Here is a 21660-nt window from a genome sequence, read left to right on the forward strand (position 1 = left end):
GGAGAATAATTAAAAAAGGAAGGAAGTGTGATCACAATGAAAATATTTACAGTTAGTGTTTATTTTGGTAGTGCAGGGTTAATATTACAAATTGAAGGTTATGCCACACATTTGGATGATTTTATATAATGCTAGTGTTTGTTTCTAAAAATCTAAAAAAAAGGCTAGCTGAAAGAGCCTGCAATTCTTCAGAGCTGTTGGTGTTCTGAAGGGTTCAAATGAAACACTAGGTGCAACATATCACAGTTAAATAACTGTAGTATAGGCTTCCCATTCTTTTTGGCTGCCTACTCATTTTAACAAGAATTTCACAAAATAACAAAACACAGTTAAATTGAATTTAAAATTATTCTTGTTAAAATAGTATTTCCATTTTCATTTGCTGCCTCTGTAGAACTTATATTGAAGAAAAAGGAATAATACCAATCACCAACATTGTATTTAAAGTTTTAAGAGAAACCATTTTCAGGTAGTAACTGATACATAACTACCAAAGACACTTGCCTTCTTCAAATTTTGCAAATTTCCAACTGTAGTAATGAAGGCACACACTCAAAATACAGGCAACAATTACTTTAGTCAGTAACCTTCTGAATAATTTAATATTCACTTTCCTTGTAAACTATCCTTCCACAATTGATGGTAAGAATTTTTCACAGTGTCAGCGATGTCTTGAATTCATTACATTTTCTACAACAGATACTCTTTTCAAAAATCCAAGTTTAACTGATGAAGTTGACTGTCTTGAAGAACTCTCTGTCCACATGTTCTTTCCATTACTTTTTTGTTGTTTGCACAGAAATTGTTTCATCTTTTCTCTGAAGAAACTGGTTGTGAGTGTATAGAGAATTGGGTTCAATGCGCTGTTTATTGGGAGTATGAATATAACTACCCATGATGTAATTGTTCCTGAAAAATCAAGCAAACACCAATAAGAATACATTTATATTTTTATCAATGTTGATAGATTGAAATACTAAAAGAAGCATGCATTTATATAGTATCTTTCACAATGTCCCAAAGGGCTTTACAGCCAATGGAGTACTTCTGAAGTGTAATTATTGTTGTTGGAAATGCAGCAGCCAATCTGTGTACAGCAAGCTCTCACAAACGGCAATGGGATAATGACCAGAGAATCTATTTTGTGATGTTGATTGAAAGATAAATGTTGGCCAGGACACCAGGGATATCTCCCCTTCCCTTCTGGAAATAATGGCATGGATCTTTTAGTTCCACTTGAGAGGGTAGGCAGGGCCCTCAGTTTAATATCATACCTGAGAGACAACACCTCTGACATTGCAGCACTATCTTAGCACTGCACTGGAGTGTCAACCTAGATTTTTGTGCTCAAGTCTCCGGAGTGGAACTTGAACCCACAACCTCCTGACTCAGAGTAAAAGTGCTACTCACTGAGCCATAGCTGACACCTTACTCCATTTGTTCAGGAAAATATAACAAAATGATTTAAATGTTGCAACTATTGATAAAGAAAAGCTGTAGACCATCCTCTAATTTCTTTATGGAGCCAGCCCAATGTTGCATTTATATTTTTAGAATGAACCAAAATGTTGATTAAGAGAGTAGGCTGGATTTTACCTTAGGCGGACGGGCGAACCCGCTTCCACCTCGCCCAGCCCGAGATCCATCCCGCATTTTATGGGTCCCTGGGCTTTAATTGTCCAGAGGCAAGACTTCCATCCACTTGAGGGAGGAGGTCCCACCTCAGTGAGCTGCCGGTCAATCAGCGGGCCGGCAGCTATTAGTCTCAGCATTGCTACTGGGAGTGGTGGCCACTGCTGGGACTGCAGCCCAGCTGACCTGATAGAGCCAGGAGTCCAGGTAAGTTGGGCTTGCCTCACCAGGGGGATTGGTCCTTCCCTGGTGAGGCTGGAGCAGTTGTTTGGGGGGAGAGGGGGGCATCTTGGGTCCCAGGGGTGGGTTGGGAGGCGGGGCGGCCCTCAATTGGGCACCTTGTGCCCGACTGCCATGGCCCCAACCACCCCCCCAGGGCACGGAAAGGCTGGCAGCTATCGCTGGGTGGCCTTTCACGTCCCCAGCACACCCGCTTGCCGTGGGTAAAATACCCGTAGAGGTGGGACAGGGCCCTTAAGTGGCCACTTAAGGGCCTTGAATGGCCTCGGGTGAGCATGCCGTTTCTCCCCACCCCCCGATGGCGTAAACTTGACTGGAGGCGGGAGCAGGGCGGGTAGGCCTCCCGGAGCCTCCCGCTCAACTTTACGCCGCCCCACACCACCATCGTGCGGCGGTGTAAAGTTCAGCGCAATGAAATTATTGAAATCTTACTTTAAAAATGGAGCTTAACTCAGGGCAGAAAGCTATTTTCATCAGTTTGGTTGACATATTTTCAGAGTGTCATCGAATTAATATTTAGTAGTGCCATTCTATACCAGTGAGTGGCTCTGCTGCACTTTGCAACAATGGTTTTTAAAGAACTTGCGCTTATGTTGCTCCTTTTACAACCTCAGGGTATTAAACAGGTAAGGAACTTGCAGATGCATTAGTCAAAATTTTCCAAAACTCTCTAGATTCAGGAATGGTGGCTTTGGATTGTAAATTGGAAATGTCATTTAATTATTTAAGAAGGGAGGGAGAGAGAAAGCAGTTAACAACAGGTCTGCCAGTTTAACATCCATTATGGGCAAGTTACTGGAATCTATCATCAGATACTGAGTAGTTAAACACTTGAACAAGTAGCAGTTGATAAAAGAGAGTCAGAATAGATACGTGAAGGGTCTGAATAACCTGATTGAATTTTCTGAAGTGATCACCAGTATGGCGGATGGGAGAGTTTCTGTGAATATTGTCTATATGGATTTCCAGAAGGCATTTTAAAGTTCCATGTGCCAGACTGGCAGCAAAATGAGGGTGCATGGAATTGGAGATAACCTTGAGATATGGGTTGGTAATCATTTGGGAGGTAGGAATCGGAGGTAAAAGATTTATTCTCTGGTGGGATGTGCCAAGAGGTGTTCCCTGGGGATTTGTACTGGAGTCTCAGCTTTACACCATATATATTAATGACTTGGAATAAGAAATAAAATTGTGCATCCACAGTAAGTTGTATGGATGGGAAATGGAAGTTCTAAAGGGACATAGACAGACTAAAACAGTAGACAAAATATGGTGGGTGGATTTCAATTTGCGAAAGTGTGAGGTCATCTACTTTGGATCTGAGAAATACTACTATTGCAGTCATGCCATAGTGTTGGAAATGGTATCTGTTGGATGAGATGTTAAATCAAGGCACTGCCTTCCTTCTCAAGTGCGCTGTAGTATTATTCAAAGGAAATTAAGGGGTGTGTCGTATCCACATTTATACCTCAAACTGTTATATGATTGCCTTTAAGAGTGATGTCCCTTTAAGATCTTAGCATGCTAATGAGCTAAGCACCAAGGTGTAATCATGTGATGTGAAGCCAGAGTCACTCTGCAACTGTAACACCCAGAGCAAGGTTCTGTAAATAGTTTGTTCTGTATTGTATAACAGTTTAGCTGTAATAAACTGGTTTGAGATCTTCAACCAACTGGACTCCACACATCTCATTCATGTTGCATCAGTCAACAACAAAAGAACTCATTACTTGGTGGCAACTCATTACATGGTGGCAGCTGTGGTGAGAAAAAAAGTCTAAGTTGAACACCACAGGTAAAACAGCTCTGAAAATGACTTTCCTACAGCCACTGGAGAGAAAAGTAAAAAACAATACTGTCTCAAACAGTAAAGAAAAAAGGGACTTACCTCCAATTGTAGCAGACAGAGCTCATAACGACAGGCTGCAAACAAACCAGTTGAGTCATTGTCCCGATGATCGAGGGGTACTGCTTTAAATAAAAAGCTTTGAAGTCCTTCAAAAGATTGCCTTTTTCTAAAAGCTCCGTGTAAAAAAAAACGGGGAAGACCCGACTCCACTCCCAGGCTGATCGAGGTTGGCACCATTATGGGAGGTGCCCATTAGAAAAAACGTGGGAAAACCCGGATCACTACAGAGCCTTCATCCACGCATTCAAAGTTAAAAAAAACCCATTAAACAACTTGAGGATGAATAGGTGCTTCCATTCACAAAGTCACAGTAAAAAAACATTAAAACCCTCAAGTGTGAAGAACGTAAAAAACTCAAAGAAAACATTGAAGTGCCTATTGAACAGCTGTGTAAACAGGCTTAAATGCTGGAAGCAAGATAAATTGAGTACTAGCAAACAGATGCTCCTGTCAATCAAAGCAGCTGGTATAAATAACAGAGTCTCTTAAAGGGGAAACAGTGCAGATTCATTGAAAAAGTCTTAAATCAAGTTTTAAAGCAAAAGAACAGCAGAAATATGGATACCAAATTTCCCAGCATGAACTGGAAGGCCTTGGATATCCTATCCGACTTCCAACTGTTCAAACAAAGAATGCAGTTATTTTCACAGACCAAATAATTGTAGACCCAGAAAAACAGGTTGTAAAATACTAATAGCAGTTAGAAATGAGGAATTACACAGAATCAACACCTCTGGACAATCTGACAAAGACCATAAAGATCCTGCAAAGATATGGAAAGTACTAGAAGATCAGCTCAGATTATGAGTGAATTTTAGAATTCACTGCCTGGAATTGATGTCCTACAGGCAACAGCCACGGGAATCATGCGACTTCTCAGAAACTGAGCTGTCAGACTGAATAATGGAGCTGGTGATTGTAGTCACACATTGAAGCATTTCAGAAGGACCTCTTGGGGGAAAAAGAAGAGTCACAGCATCGATGCATTGCTGGAGAATGGCAGGAGATACAAAGCCATTGTAGCTGGACAACAGCAACTGCAAGCACTAGGTGCAGCCAACCATATTGGCATGATAACCAGATCAAAAAGAGCAAGCAAGATGCGTGGTAAGTGTGGTCTGTCACACTGACCGCGAAGTTGTCCTGCATTTTGAGACCTGTGCAAGGCATGCAGTGCTAAAGGACACTGGGCCCGCCTATGCAAGAAATATGACTCCAAAGATGCAGCCAGGAATCAAGCAAACAGAAAACAGGGCAACAACAGCAAGGAAAGCACCAGAGACCGCATAAACACAAGCCGATACACAAAGTCTACAGCGAAACAGACCTGAGACAAGAATCAGAGAGAAGCTGTAATAAACCTGTTTGAGACCTTCAACCAACTGGACTCCACGCATCTGATTTATGTTGCATCAAACAACATAAAAGAACTCATTATATGCTGGCAGCTCATTACAAATCAACATCACGAAAACAGAATATTTGGTAATATATCTCATTGCTGGTTGTGGGACCTTGCTGTGTGCAATTTAGCTGCTGCGTTTCTCTAAATTGCGACAGTAACTTCAGAAGTAATTAATTGGTTGAAGCTGGTTGGGACATCCTAAATATCAGAAACAGGAGTTGCCCATTTAGGCCCTCGTGCTTGCTATGCTATTCAATTTGATCATGGCTAATTTGCATCTCAACTCTAACTTTGCACCATATCCCTTGATACCCTTACCTAATAAAATACTATCTATCTCAGAAATTTTTGGCTAAAGTGAACAGCATTACAAGTTCTGCCAGTGGTGGGATTCAAACACACTCCCCACAAAGAATGGAGTTTAAATCCAACACCATAGACTACCTGGCCATACTACCGCAGCTGAGTGTTGCGTGAAGGAATTATGAACACAGTGCTTCAAATGGTGTGACCGGGATCAGCTCAGTTAGATTTTTAAAAAATATTTGCTAACAGAGGATTTCATATACTAAGGTATCATTCGAAAACCACATTCATTTTTGTTACCTCTTGATCTAAATAATTCTATGGCAAGAGTTTACTCCTTCAGTTCCTGTTATTTCCTCACACAGAAAACAACATATTACGTTTTGCATGCAACGTGATTATTGTGTAAGACTTTATTGTTGCTGGATCAAAATCATGGAACTCCCTTCCGAAAAGCACTGTGGGAGTTTCTTCACCACATGGATTGCAGTGATTCAACAAAGTGGCTCGCCACAACCTTCTCAATGGCAATTAAGGATGGGAAAGGGTCTTGCCATTGGTGCCCACATTCCATGAACAAAGAAAAAAGAGAAACTTCTTAGCTAAGTGTTCAGTTTTATTAAATGACATAGAAACAAAATTGAGGAAATTATTCTTCTGTAGTACTGTATAAGGGAACAAACACCATAGATTTATATAAACTGTCCAATGCATATGCATATGCAATTTAGCATAATATGCCTGCTAGAAGCCATGGGGACAATATCATACAAAAGATAGCATTAGAAAGACTCACATTGATTAGATAACCATTGTACTTTTTCAAAAGCCATGTCAAGTTAAAGTACTAAGTTCATGCTATCTGCTACTTTAATACAAAGAAAGACTTTTGTTTAAGAAGAAAGGATTAGGACAAAGAAATGACAAATACACAAATTTTACAAAGAACCTGGAATTTCCTCATGTTTATCACCATAAATGTGGCATGTGAGTGCTGTAGTGCCAACTTTTAACAAGGAAATTAGTGTGCAAGTGATTTCAGACACTTTTTATGCTTAAAAAAGCACTACATGAGATCCCTCAATTTTTTTGGCTGCTCACACCATCTGCTTGGCAAAACCATTTTCCATAGCTCTGCCTCCATCTAATGATGCAGTTGATGTGGATTGCCTGTTTTAATGTCACCAAGATGCTGGTATGGATTTATACCCAGATATAAGAGGCATGGTACAGACCACGTCACCTGAATTTGACGTACCTGTGGAGTTTGAGCACTGAAGAATCCCCAAACATTTCTCTGGATTTCTGCAGTTTGTTTACGAGTTTCCTAGCAGTTTTTAAAAACGTCACCTCAGTGAGACCTATGCTATACATTGCTACAGTACTATCAATCCCACTGCATCTGAGACATTTCAGATCCTTGAATCTCCCAACATGGTCAGAACGACTAAGCAGCAGGTATGAACTATCCAACTGGCATACCTCTGCACTCTATTATAATGGAGGAGGCAGAGGAGCAGCAAAGGCAAGAGGCTATGGAGTGAGATATCATGACAAAAACAGCAACCTATTCACTATTACCCCTCCCCAGAAAGTGAACAGACAGCACAGGTGGTAAGGAGACCTTTCTGAGGAGCTATGCATCAGCAGACTTGTGATTCTTCAAGAAAGCGGTAGACCACTTGTCATTTTGAAAGAACACTTCAAGCCACAGCCAACTGTCCATAGATAGTTCTTTGTACAGATGTAGATTACAAAATCCCTGGACATTTATGAGTTCTGAAGAAAGGTCACAGACCTGAAACGTTAACTCTACTTCTCTCTCCACAGATGCTGCCTGACCTGCTGAGCATTTCCAGCACTTTCTGTTTTTATTACTGGACATTTATGGCTCTGGATCAGTCCAGTTAGTCACAGAGGACCTGTATAATATCAACATGGAACGGCTACAACCTGCATTTGACAAGTTTGACAAATCTTTTCTGAAGGGCACCTGAATTCATGAACTACATAAAGCAGAGGGACTGATCCATTCAATTCTGCAGGCTTGTTGGCTGTGCACATATGGGAACAAAGAACAAACAAAGAACAAAGAATAGTACAGCACAGGAACAGGCCATTCGGCCCTCTAAGCCTGCGCCGATCTTGATGCCTGCCTAAAGTAAAACTTTCTGCACTTCCGGGGACCGTATCCCTCTATTCCCATCCTATTCATGTATTTGTCAAGATGCCTCTTAAACGTCATTATCATACCTGCTTCCACCATCTCCCCCGGCAGCAAATTCCAGGTACTCACAACCCTCTGTGTAAAGAACTTGCCTCGCACATCCCCTCTAAACTTTGCCCCTCTCACTTTAAACCTATGTCCCCTAGTAACTGACTCTTCCACCCTGGGAAAAAGCTTCTGACTATCCACTCTGTCCATGCTGCTCATAACTTTGTAAACCTCTATCATGTCACCCCTCCACCTCCGTCGTTCCATTGAAAACAATCTGAGTTTATCCAACCTCTCCTCATAGCTAAGGCCCTCCAGACCAGGCAACATCCTGGTAAACCTCTTCTGTACCCTCTCCAAAGCCTCCATGTCCTTCTGGTAGTGTGGCGACCAGAATTGCATGCAACATTCGAAGTGTGGCCTAACTAAAGTTCTGTACAGCTGCAGCATGACTTGCCAATTTTTATACTCTATGCCCCAACCAATGAAGGCAAGCATGCCGTATGCCTTCTTGACTACCTTATCCACTTGCGTTGCCACTTTAGTGACCTATGGACCTGTACGCCCAGATCTCTCAGCCTGTCAATACTCATAAGGGTTCTGCCATTTACTGTTTCCTTCCCACCTGCATTAGATCTTCCAAAATGCATTACCTCACATTTGTCCGGATTAAACTCCATCTGCCATTTCTCCGCCCAAGTCTCCAACTGATCTATATCCTGCTGTATCCTCTGACAATCCTCATCACTATCCGCAACACCACCAACCTTTGTGTCGTCCGCAAACTTACTAATCAGACCAGCTACATTTTCCTCCAAATCATTTATATATACTACAAAGAGCAAAGGTCCCAGCACTGATCCCTGCGGAACACCACTAGTCACATCCCTCCATTCAGAAAAGCACCCTTCCACTGCTACCCTCTGTCTTCTATGACAAGGCTAGTTCTTTATCCATCTTGCCAGCTCACCTCTGATCCTGTGTGACTTCACCTTTTGTACTAGTCTGCCATGAGGGACCTTGTCAAAGGCTTTACTGAAGAGTATTTAGATAACATCCACTTCATCAATCATCTTCGTCACTTCCTCAAAAAACTCAATCAAATTAGTGAGACACGACCTCCCCTTCACAAAACCATACTGCCTCTCGCTAATAAGTTTGTTTGTTTCCAAATGGGAGTAAATCCTGTCCCGAAGAATCCTCTCTAATAATTTCCCTACCACTGATGTAAGGCTCACCAGCCTATAATTTCCTGGATTATCCTTGCTACCCTTCTTAAACAAAGGAACAACATTGGCTATTCTCCAGTCCTCTGGGACCTCACCTGTAGCCAATGAGGATGCAAAGATTTCTGTCAAGGCCCCAGAAATTTCTTCCCTTGCCTCCCTCAGTATTCTGGGGTAGATCCCAACAGGCCCATTATACAGAGTAGTCATTATACTGCTATCCTAATGATTGCATCGCACATCAGGTACAGTGCCAGAATATTTTTAATATTCCCCTTAAGATGGCCTTCATGTCATTCTTTAAGTTGTATCTTAATTGCATGGTATATCTGAGCATTTGGACTGTTTCAGGATTTGCAAATTCAATGAAAAACATTCAAGTTTTCAGATACTATCAAACTTGGAGAGCCAGTGTATTTAAAAGAGGCAGATTAGAAATTATAGAATGAGTTGGGCAAGATACAATAGTGGTCAGAACAATAGCAATGAGATTTAGTGCAGACAACTATACAGTGCTACATCTGTGAAAAATAGCTGATGTGTACTCCATGAATGATGTTGAAATAGCTAAAGATGAAATTGAAAGAGATTTATAAGTCCGATTAGACTCAGTGCTAAACATGTCTAATCAATGCAAAACAGCAATCAATAAAGTCAACTGGATGTTGAATTACATGGCCAAAAATAGTAGAATATAAGTTAGAGTGGTGACTAAACTGTATAGCGGCCAGGTCAGACCACACCTTGAACACAGTATCCGGTTCTAGTCATGAAGAAAGAAGAGACATGCAAGCATTTGAGGCAGTGCAGAGAACAGCAGAGATCGATCCCTAATGTCAGGGGTTTCAGTAGTAACAACAATTACTACTACTATTATTTTCATTTATATATTGTTTTTATCATTGGCAAACATCCCAAGGTGCTTCATCGAAACATAATCAGACAAAAATGGATACCAAGCCAAAGAAGGAGAGATTCACAATGGTGACCAAAAGGTTGGTCAAAGAAGTGGGTTTTAAGTACGGGTCATAAAGGAGAAGCTAGGGCTTAGATAATTGAAGCCTGAGCTACAAGGAAATACTGGAGAAACTTGGACCAATGATTGTTTGATGACGTGCCAGTTTTACAGGCATAAAACTTAAGATTTTCCAGGTTTCCCTCATCCTCTTCCTGAGATGTGTGAAACTTATAGAATCATAGAAAGTTACAGCACAGAAAGAGGCCACTTGGCCCATCGTGTCTGTGCCGCCTGAAAAACGATCCACTCAGTCTACTCCCACCTTCCAGCATTTGGTCTGTAGCCCTGCAGATTACGGCACTTGAGGTGCATATCCAGACTCCTTTTGAATGAGTTGAGGATTTCTGCCTCAACTACCCTTTCAGCCAGTGAGTTCCAGACCCCCACCACCCTCTGGGTGAAATAATATGTCCTCATCTCTCCTCTAATCTTTCTACCAATTACTTTAAATCTATGCTCCCTAGTCACTGACCTCTCTGCTACGGTAAATAGGCCCTTCACCTCCACTCTCAGCAGGGCCCTCAAAATTTTGTACATTTCGATCAGATCTCCCCTCGGACTTCTCTGTTCCAAGGAGAACAACTCCAGTCTATCCAATCTTTCCTCATAGCTGCATTTTTCCAGTCCTAGCAATACCTTCGTAAATCTCCTCTATACCCTCTCTAGTGCAATTACATCCTTTCTGTAATGAGGTGACCAGAACTGCACACAGTACTCAAGTTGTGGCCTAACCAATGATTTATACAGTTCCAGCATAACCTCCCTGCTCTTATATTCTATACCTCGGCTAATAAAGGAAAGGATTCCATATGCCTTCTTAACCACCTTATCGACCTGTCCTGCTACTTTCAGGGATCTGTGGACATTTACTCCAAGGTCCCTCACTTCCTCTACATTTCTCAGTATTCTTCCATTAATCATGTATTCCTTTGCCTTGTTTGACCTCCCCAAATGCATCACCTCACATTTCTCACAGTTGAATTCCATTTGCCACTTTTCTGCCCATCTGATCAGACCATCAATATCCTCCTCGCTATCTACCACACGGCCAATCTTTGTGTCATCTGCAGACTTCTTGATCATGCCCCCTACATTTACGTCCTGATCGTTAATATATACAACAAAAAGCAGGGGACCTAGTACTGAGCCCTGCAGAACGCCGCTGGAAACAGCCCTCCAGTCGCAAACACACCCGTCAACAATTACCCTTTTTTTCCTGTCACTGAGCCAATTTTGTATCTACCTTGCTGCATTTTCCTAGATCCCAAGGGATTTCTTTTAACCAGTCTGCCAATGCGGGACCTTGTCAAAAGCCTTACTAAAATCCATGTGGACCACATCAACTGCACCACCCTCATCTATCTTCCTTGTTACTTCTTCAAAAAATGTGATCACATTGGTCAGCCAAGACCTTCCCTGAACAAATGCATGCTGACTGTCCTTGATTAATCCATGCCCTTCTAAATGACAGTTTATCCTGTCTCAGAATTGTTTCCAATAATTTGCCAACTACTGAGGTTAGACTGACTGGCCTGTAATTATTCGGTCTAACCCTCGCTCCCTTTTTAAACAGAGGTACAACATTAGCAGTCCTCCAATCCTCCGACACCACATCTGTATCCAGTGAGGACTGGAAAATGATGGTCAGACCTTCTGCTATTGCCTCCCTGGCTTCTTTTAACAGCCTGGGGTACAATTCATCTGGCCCTGATTTATCAACTTTCAAGGATGCTCATCCCATTAATACTTCTTCTCTCCCTATGTTTATCACATCCAACACTTCACATCACTCTTCCTTAACAGCAATATTTGCATCATCCCCCACTTTTGTGAAGACAGAGGCAAAGTATTCATTAAGAACAATACCAGCATCTTCCACCCCTACACATAGGTTACCTTTTTGGTCTTTTATGGGCCCTACTCTTTCCTTAATTATCCTTTTACTCTTAATGTATCGATAGAACATCTTTGGATTCACCTTGATTTTGCTTGCCAATATTCTTTCATGCTCTCTTAGCTTTCCTAATTTCTTTTTTGATTTCACCCCTCTACTTCCTACACTCCTCTCGGCTTTCTGCAGTATTGAGTTCTCGGTGTCGGGCATAAGCTTTCCTGTTCTGCCTTATTTTACCCTGTAAGCTCCTTGACATCTATGGGACTCTAGATTTGGCTATCCCACCATTTTTCTTTGTGGGAACATGTTTACTCTGAACCCCTTGAATCTCCCTTTTGAATGCCTTCCACTGCTCTGACACTGATTTACCTTCAAGTAGCTGTTTCCAGTCCACTTTCGCTAAATCACTCCTCAGTTTAGTAAAATTGGCCTTTCCCCAATTATAGGGCGGCACAGTGGCGCAGTGGTTAGCACTGCAGCCTCACAGCTCCAGCGACCCGGGTTCAATTCTGGGTACTGCCTGTGTGGAGTTTGCAAGTTCTCCCTGTGTCTGCGTGGGTTTACTCCGGGTGCTCCGGTTTCCTCCCACATGCCAAAGACTTGCAGGTTGATAGGTTAATTGGCCTTTATAAATTGCCCCTAGTATAGGTAGGTGGTAGGGAAATATAGGGACAGGTGGGGATGTGGTAGGAATATGGGATTAGTGTAGGATTAGTATAAATGGGTGGTTGATGGTCGGCACAGACTCGGTGGGCCGAAGGGCCTGTTTCAGTGCTGTATCTCTAAACTAAACTAAACTAAGAACTCTAACTCCTGTTCTATCCTTGTCCTTTTCCATAATTATGTTAAAACTGACTGAATTATGATCACTACCACCAAAATGCTCTCCCACTGCCACTCCTTCCACCTGCCCATCTTCATTTCCTAAAACTAAGTCTGAAACTACACCCTCTATTGTTGCACTTGCTACGTATTGGCCAAAAAAGTTCTCTTAAATGCACTTCAAGAATTCTGCTCCCTCAGTTCCTTTCACACTTAAACTATTCCCGTTAATATTGGGGTAATTAAAATCCCCTACTAATACTGCTGTATTGTTCTTGCACCTCAGATTTGCCTACGTATCTGCCCTTCTATCTCCCTCTGACTGTTTGGGGGTCTAAAGTACACTCCCAGCAGTATGATTGCCCCTTTTTTGTTCCTTAGCTCAATCCATATGGCCTCATTTGATGAACCTTCCAACATATCATCCCTCCTCACAGCTGTAATAGTTTCTGTGACCAAAATCGCCACTCCCCCTCCTTTCTTATCCCCCTCCCTACTGGGTCTGAAAAGCTTGTAACCAGGAATGTTGAGCTGTCATTCCTGTCCCTCCTTAAGCCATGTTTCTCTAATAGCTATGATATCATACTGCCACGTGTCTATCTGTGCCCTCAGCTCATCTGCTTTATTTGCTATACTCCTTGCATTGATACAGATACCCTTGAGCACTGCCAAACTCTTTTTTTTATTTTCTAACCTTTGTTTCCTTTGTTCCAGACTCATCCATTAATGTTCTGCCTTCCGTTTTCATTTCTGATTTTGTCCCAACTGAGCATCCATTCCCCTGCCAAACTAGTTTAAACCCTCCCCAACAGCACTAGCAAAATGTCCCACAAGGAATTCAGTCCTGGCTCTGTTCAAGTGCAACCCATCTGGCCTGTACAGGCCCTATCTCCCCCAGATCCAGTCCCAATGTCCCAAGACATGACACTGGGAGTAATCCGGAGATTACTACTTTTGAGGTCCTGCTTGCTAATTTCTTACTCAGCTCCCTAAATTCTGACTACAGGACCACATGCCTCTTTCTACCTATGTCATTGGTTCTAATGTGGGCCACGACTGCTGGCTGTTCACCCTCCCCCTTCAGGATGCTCTGTAGCCACTCAGTGACATCCTTGACTCTGGCACCAGGGAGGCAACACACCATCCTGGATGAATGTCTGTGGCCTCAGAAACACCTTTCTGTTCCCCTGACTATTGAATCACCTATCACTATGGCTCTTCCAGTCTTTCCTGTACCCCACCCTGTGCAACTGAGCCACCCGTGCTGCCATGGACTTGGCTCTGGCTGCACTGCCCAGATGAACCATCACTCTCATCAGTATTCAGAACTGAACATCTGTTCAAGAGTGAGATGCACTCAGGGGTCTCCTGCACTATCTGCCTGTTTCTTTTTGACTGCCTGGCAGTCACTCTTTCCCTCTCTCCCTGCATACTGTTAAGCTGTGCGGTAAGCACATCTATAAATGTGCTATCCACATAACTCTCATTCTCATGAATACGCCACAGTGTCACCAGCTGCCGTTCAAGTTCCAAAACCCGGAGCTCAAGCTGCTGCAATTGACAACACTTCCTGCACAAATGGTTATCCAGGATACAGGAAGAAACTTGGAGCTCCCACAGCACAGGACGTGCACTCTCGAGGTTGAAGCTACCCTGCCACCCTGCCATTCCTTTATTTATGAGTTGACCCTTTGCTACTGCTAAAAAAAGAAATGTTAACCAATACTAAAACACCTTAGAACTAGTTATAAAACCTTACTAGTACTGATAAATCCTACTAATCAATATAGTTCACTAGTTAAAATAAACCTTTTCTCAAAAAAGGTAATACTCATCAGCTACTCACTTGTTCCTCATTATTAATACTTAATTTTTTACTCGTTTTTAATATGCCTGTTGTTGAGATGCCATAATCCAGGTATTTATAGATACTCCCTAACAGCAGTTACTCACCAACCAATCATCTTACAGCTTTCCTGTGATGTCACTGTTCACTTTTGTTCAAACTCAGGCGCCCCTGGACTCCTGTTTGCCGGTCTCCTGGAAGGTAAGTGCTGTAGCCTGCAACCCTCGGGCTTTATTTAACCGCTCCCCACTCAGTGTTCCTCCCGCAGGTCTGCTCATGTCCGCTGCTTTCCCGGAAGGGAAGCGCTGTAGGCTGTGATCCTCGGTCTTTATTTAACTGCTCCCCGCTCCGTGTTCCTTGTGCAGTTCTGCTCCTGTCTGCTGCTCACCAGGGTCAACAAGGTGAAAGCCTAGCGGGGATTCATTGCTATGTGAAATTAACAGGCTAGAAAGTCTTTAAAGACTGAAAATTGCACAGCTGGTTCTCTGCCTACGTGAAAGGTTTGTGCTCACAGGACTGGTTCTGAGAGCGTACTTTTACTGATTTACAGGTGATTTCCAATATTTTGGAATTAATTTCTGTTATTGTATATTTTACTCACCTTGATCAGTCAGCCTTCACTGCAGCATGGGAGCAGCTGTACTTGGACCTCTGATGAGGCACAAGCGTAAGACCAACAGCAACACCAACAGCACCAGGAGAACAGGAGCAACGCCAACAGCAGCAGCAGCTGCCTTCTCCTCAGTCACATGCCACTCCACAGGACAGAGGAGATGGACACAGAGCTGCAGCTTGGAGGAGGCAATACCCCAGCACAGAGTACACAGGCAGAGGATCGGCTTTTTTGACATGAGTGAGCAATAGTGTCTCAGGAGGCTCAGGCTTTCACAGCAGGTTGTTGCTGACATTGGCAGCCTCTTGGAACAAGACCTCCTTTCCATTGGATCAGGTGAGCATGCAATGCCAGTGGCTATCAAGGTCACCACAGCCCTGAGTTTGTTCACCTCCATGACTCTAAGGTGTTGCTCTGCCTGGCACTGGCATTCTTAGGGCGGCACAGTGGTTAGCACCACAGCCTCACAGCTCCAGCGACTCGGGTTCGGTTCTGGGTACTGCATGTGTGGAGTTTCCAAGTTCTCCCTGTGACTGCGTGGGTTTCCACCGGGTGCTCCGGTTTCCTCCCACACCCAAAGACTTACAGGTTGATAGGTAAATTGGCCATTGTAAATTGTCCCTAGTGTAGGTAGGTGGTAGGAGAATTGAATGAAGATGGGAATATGGGGTTAATGCAGGATTAGTATAAATGGGTGGTTGTTGGTCAGCACAGACTCGGTGGGCCAAAGGGCCTGTTTCAGTGCTGTATCTCTCTATGACTCTATTTCCAGGGATCTGCTGGTGAACATCTGCAGGATTTCACAATCTGCTGCCTGCAAGTGCATCTCCTAAGAGACCAATGTTGTATAAGGACCTGAAAGGGTTAGTGCTGGAGATAGTGAGAGCAACCCCTTCCACTGCAGTGATGATGATGATATAATAATCACATGGTAATGGGCTTTGGAAAAAGAGTGTAGAAGCAAGAAGGATGCTAGCTAGAGAGGCTTGTGGAGAGTGTAAATAGAGATGTGTAAATAATAAGTTATGAGTTGACCTTATCCAGACTCCTAGACTTTATCAACAACATCTTAGCTATGTTACAACTACAACAACACACAACATGGTGACACTAGTTAACACAACTAGAAATTACTGAAAACATTTCACCATGTGAAGCAGTGCCAAGAGAACAGCAGATCTTGGGGGACTACAAAGAGCTCCAGAGCTGCTCCATAGCTGAAGAAGACATGGACAGTCTGTGAGTCAGCCATGCAGGCATTCAGACTGCACCACACAAGTGTGGTGGTCCATAATGAAACAACCAGGTCCAGCAATTGGTTCCAAGTCCAGGATAGGGTGAGAGAATTTTAAAAGGGTCATTTTTGAGAACGGCGCACTGAGTTGGAAAAGTGGGGAGGGAGGTCCATCTCTAGCAAAAAGTTGACTCATGAGTCGGGTGGAGTCGGCAGATTTTATTCAACCAGACCGCAGAGAGAAAGCGCTGGAATTCCCGGAAAGCGTGGGAAACCCCCAGAAAGAGCGCAAACACCTCCATTAAAGTCAAAACAATTTAAAAAAGAAAGGGAAACACCCTAAAATGCCTAGGAAAACAAAATGGATTTGAAATTTAGAATGCCTGAAAGCTTCCATGATCAGGAAGGATCCAATCAGCTACAAAATTGGTCCTTATGGAGTAAAAGATTCCTATGATTTAAGATAGCTTTCTAGCTGCATACTAAATCAGAAGCAGAACAAGTAAATACCCTTTTATACTCTATGGGTGAAATTGCAGATGACGTGATTGTGAGGCAAGGAATAAATGAGGCTTCTGATAAATTTGAAGATGTGCTACAAGTCTTCAACAAATATTTCAATTTAAACTGTAACAAAATTCTGGTAAGAGCAAAATTTAACAAGCAAGTCCAGAAGATAGGTGAATCAGTATATTCTTTTATAAATGGCCTGTACAGACTGGCTGAGGGATGTGACTATGGAGAATTGAAGATGGAACTGATAAGGGACTGAATAGTTGTTGGAATAGCTGATGAGTCTTTATCAGATTTCTTACAGTCGAAAGATGACCTTAAACTCGAGAAGGCAATTCAAATCGTACGGCAGGCAGAAGTCTGAAGACAAACTGAATCATTCTGCTTGCTGAATTGAAGCCTTGGATTAGAAGAAATCCAATGACTGTACAGTTCTTGAAGTCAAAGATGGAGAAGCAATCTATAGAGAAGAAGACACACACAAGTGAGAAGTTGCATAGCACCGGGAAACCGTGCCAGCACTGTGGAGCCAGGAAGACCCACAGACGGGAATTGTGTCCTATTAGTAAAGCGGAATGTTTCAACTGTAAAAAGACAGGCCATATGGAAAATGTACCAGAGCAAGACCACTTCGCTCAAGATTGCAAAGCAAAGGACCTTCACACAAAGAGTGGTTAATGAAGTGCATCAACTTACAGCAGAAAAGGAACCAGGAAATTTCCGAGGTGAAATTAATGACCCAAATCAAGGATTTTGGATGGCAGACATTTATGTAAATGGCCGTCTAATGGGTTTCAAATTGGACACAGGTGCGAGTGTCACAGTTCTGTCAGACCAAGAGCTATGGTTGATGAGACATTGCCTACAACCGGCAGACACACAGTTGCATGGTCCAGGCAGGAGACAACTGAAAGTGAAGGGTAAGCTTCAAGCAACTCTTCAATATAGAGATAGACAAATTATGAAAACCCTATATGCCTTGCAAAACCAAGAATTTTCCCTCTTAAGTAGAAAAGCATGCTTAGACCTGCATCTGATCAAGAAGATTGATGAAATCAAACAGCGACAGGTAAACAGTCGCTTACAAGCAGACTATCCAAAAATTTTCTCAGGTTTAAGTAGACTGAAGACAGTGTATAGAATCACATTTAAAGAAGATGCCAGACCTGTATGTATCTTTACACCCAGAAAGATATCACACCCCTTGATGAACCAAGTTCAAGACCAGGTGGAAGAGATGACCAGGATGGCAGTAATTTCTCCTGTTATGAAGCCAACAGAGTGGCTTTCATCTATGGTTTCAGTCCCAACACAAAATGATACTCTTCGTATCTGTGTGGATTTAACACAGCTTAACAAAGCACTGGTGCGGGAAATTCGTCCAATGTCCACAGTGGATGACAGCTTGGCAAAATTGTTTCATAGCATCATGTTTACCAAATAGTAGGCTTTGGAAGGTTCCCTTAGATGAGACCTCAATATTAATAACGACATTTATGACCCATTAGGAAGGGTTTCTTTCAATCGGTTACCGTTTGGGATAACTTCTGCACCAGACATCTTCCAAAGGTCTACGTCTAACATCTTAGAAGGGCTCAAGGGAGTTATTTGTCACATGGATGACAACCTGGTATATGGACAGTCAGTAAAGGAATATGACCAAACAGTTTGAGCAGTTTTACAATGGCTTCAAGAAACAGGGCTAACACTGAGCAAGAAGTGTGAATTTTCCAAGACATCAATTCTTTTCTGGGACACATAGTAAGCAGTAAAGTTACAATGGCAGACCCACAGAAGACACGAGCCATTACAGAATTCCCTACTTGTACTTCCATTCAATAGCTCCTAAGATTCCTTGGAATGGTGAATCAGTTAGCCAAATTTCTACTTCATTTAGTGAACTGCTAAGACAACTTCTCAAAACAGATCAAGCGTGGTGTTGGAGTTTACATCAAGAACAAACATTCTGGAAGATTAAAGAAATGCTCTTATCATTGGACATCTTGGTACACTATAACCCTACACTACCAATAACGATTGCTGCAGATGCCTCTTCTACAGGGTTAGGAGCAGTCCTTTTCCAGGAGCAACCTGATGGTTCTTGTAGACCAATATACTACGCACCTAGAGCTTTGTCCGAGACAGAGACAAGGTATGCGGTAATTGAACAAGAAGCACTTGCCATCACATGGGCATGTGAGAAGTTTTCTGATTACATTGTTGGATTAAGAGTCATCATTGAGACAGACCATAAACCTTTGGTATCTTTGTTGGATGAGAAGGAGATCGCAAAAATGCTTCCAAGAATCCAAAGATTTAGTTTAAGATTGATGAGATATATGTACGAGACAGTATATGCCCAAGGAAAGATGCAAATGTCCGCTGATACGCTATCAAGAGTGATGGTAGATCATTTGACACAAGAAAATGTGAATTTTGTGGACGAGATAGAATCATATTCACAATACAATGTACAACAATGGCTGGCAAATATACAGAAACTGCAAGAAATTCGTCACGCCCCAAAAAGCGATGAAGAATGTATTCATATAAGGCAGTATTGCAGAAAAGGGTGGCCACAAGAATGTCCTAGTGGGAAGACAATGAAAACTTTCTGTGAATATAGAAAATACTTCACAATCATTGACGATTTGCTCGTTATAATGGCAGACTAGTCATTTCCAGTTCACCTAGACTGGATATCTTGGAACGCCCTACATCAAGGCCACATGGGAATAAGTGCAGAGCAAGAGCACAATCATCAATGTCATGGTCAGGAATATCCAAAGACATTGAAAATGTGATCCAGAACTGCCAGATCGGTGCAAACAAAGACCAGAACAGCATGAATCTCTGATAACTACTCAATTTCTGACCAGACCATGGGAACGTCTAGGTATGGACTTATTCACATTCAATGGAAAGTCCTACTGAATCATCATTATTTCTCAAGATGGATAGAAGTGAGAACATAAAAACATAAGAACTAGGAGTAGGAGTAGGCAATTCAGCCCCTCGAGCCTGCTCCGCCATTCAATACGATCATGGCTGATCTCATCTCGGTCTGAACTCCACTTTCCTGCCCGTTCTCCATAACACTTCAAACCTTTACTATTTAAAAATCTTTCTATCTCCTCCTTAAATTTACTCAAAGTCCCAGCATCCACCGCACTCTGGGGTAGTGAATTCCATAGACTCACGACCCTTTGAGAGAAGTAATTTCTCCTCATCTCGGTTTTAAATCTGCTACCCCTTATCCTAAAACTAGGACCTAGATTGCCCCAGCAGAGGAAACATCCTCTCTACGTATACTTTGTCAATCCACTTAATCATCTTATATATCTCAATTAGATCTCCTCTCATTCTTCTAAACTCCAGAGATTAAAGACCTAAACTGCTCAATCTCTCTTCATAAGATAAACCCTCAACTCTGGAATCAATCTAGTGAACCTCCACTGAACTGCCTCCAGTGCAACTACATCCATCCTCAAGTAAGGGGACCAAACTGTACTCAATACTCCAGGTGCGGTTTCATTAATACCTTGTACAGTTGCAGCAACACTCACCTACTTTTATACTCTATTCCTTTAGCAATAAATGCTAAAATTCCATTTCTTATTACCTGCTGCACCTGCATACTAGTTTTTTGTGATTCATGCACGAGGACACCCAGATCCCTCTGCACCGAAGCACTCTGAAGTTTCTCTCCATTTAGATAATAATTTGCCTTTCTATTCTTCTGACCAAAATGGATAACCTCACACTTATCCACGTTAAACTCTATCTGCCAAATTATGGCCCATTTACCTAACCTATCCATATCCATTTGTAAATTTCTTATTTCTTTATTGCAACTTACCATCCCACCTATTTTAGTGTCATCTGAAAATTTGGCTATAGTACCTTCTATCCCTGCATCCAAGTCATTAATATAGATTGTAAATAGTTGGGACCCGAGGACCGAACCCTGTGGCACCCCACTAGTTACATCTTGCCAACCAGAAAAGGACCCATTTATCCCGACTCTCTGTTCTCTGTTGGTTAGCCAATCCTCTATCCAAGCTAATAGATTGCCCTTAACCCCATGTGATCTTACCTTGTATATTAACCTTTTGTGCGGCACCTTATCAAATGCCTTCTGGAAGTCCAGATATACTACATCTACAGGATCCCCATTATCCACTTTACTAGTTACATATTTGAAGAACTCTAGCAAATCAGTCAAACACAATTTACCCTTCATAAAACCATGTTGACCTTGATGGATTGCGTTTTGACTTTCTAAATGTCCTATTATTACTTTCTTAATGATGGATTATAACAATTTCCCAATGACAGATGTTAACTGGTCTATAGTTTCTTACTTTCTGACTCCCTCCTTTTTTGAATAAGGGTGATAATATTAGCATTTTTCCAATCCACTGGACCCTTTCCCGCATCCAGGGAATTTTGGAATATTATAACCAATGGATCCTCTATCTCTGCTGCCACTTCCTTTAAGACCCTAGGATGTAGGCCATCAGGCCCTGGGGACTTGTTTGCCTTCAATCCCAATAGTTTACTCATAACTTTTTTCCTAGTGATGATGATTGTTCTAAGTTCCTCTCTTCCTATAACTTCTGCATTACTTGTCACTATTGGGATGGTACTAGTGCCCTCCACTGTGAAACCTGAGGCAAAATACTTATATAGTGTCTCCACCATTTCTGTGCTCTCCACAATTAACTCCCCTGTCTCATCCTCGAAGGGACCAACATTCACTTTAGCTACTCTCTTCCATTTTATAT

The 21660-nt window shown here is 42.3% G+C and overlaps 1 protein-coding gene across 1 annotated transcript in view; it reads right to left on the minus strand.

The window, feature by feature from the left end:
• Nucleotides 1–622: 622 nt before the first annotated feature.
• rxfp2b (relaxin family peptide receptor 2b) overlaps nt 623–21660 on the minus strand; it is a 264102-nt gene continuing 243064 nt past the window's right edge. Inside the window, 1 exon segment of the mRNA XM_068034408.1 lies at nt 623–909. Coding sequence (XP_067890509.1) covers nt 623–909 — 287 coding nt within the window.

This window comes from Heterodontus francisci, chromosome 6, assembly GCF_036365525.1.
Source record: "Heterodontus francisci isolate sHetFra1 chromosome 6, sHetFra1.hap1, whole genome shotgun sequence".
Classification (NCBI taxonomy): Eukaryota; Metazoa; Chordata; class Chondrichthyes; order Heterodontiformes; family Heterodontidae; genus Heterodontus; species Heterodontus francisci.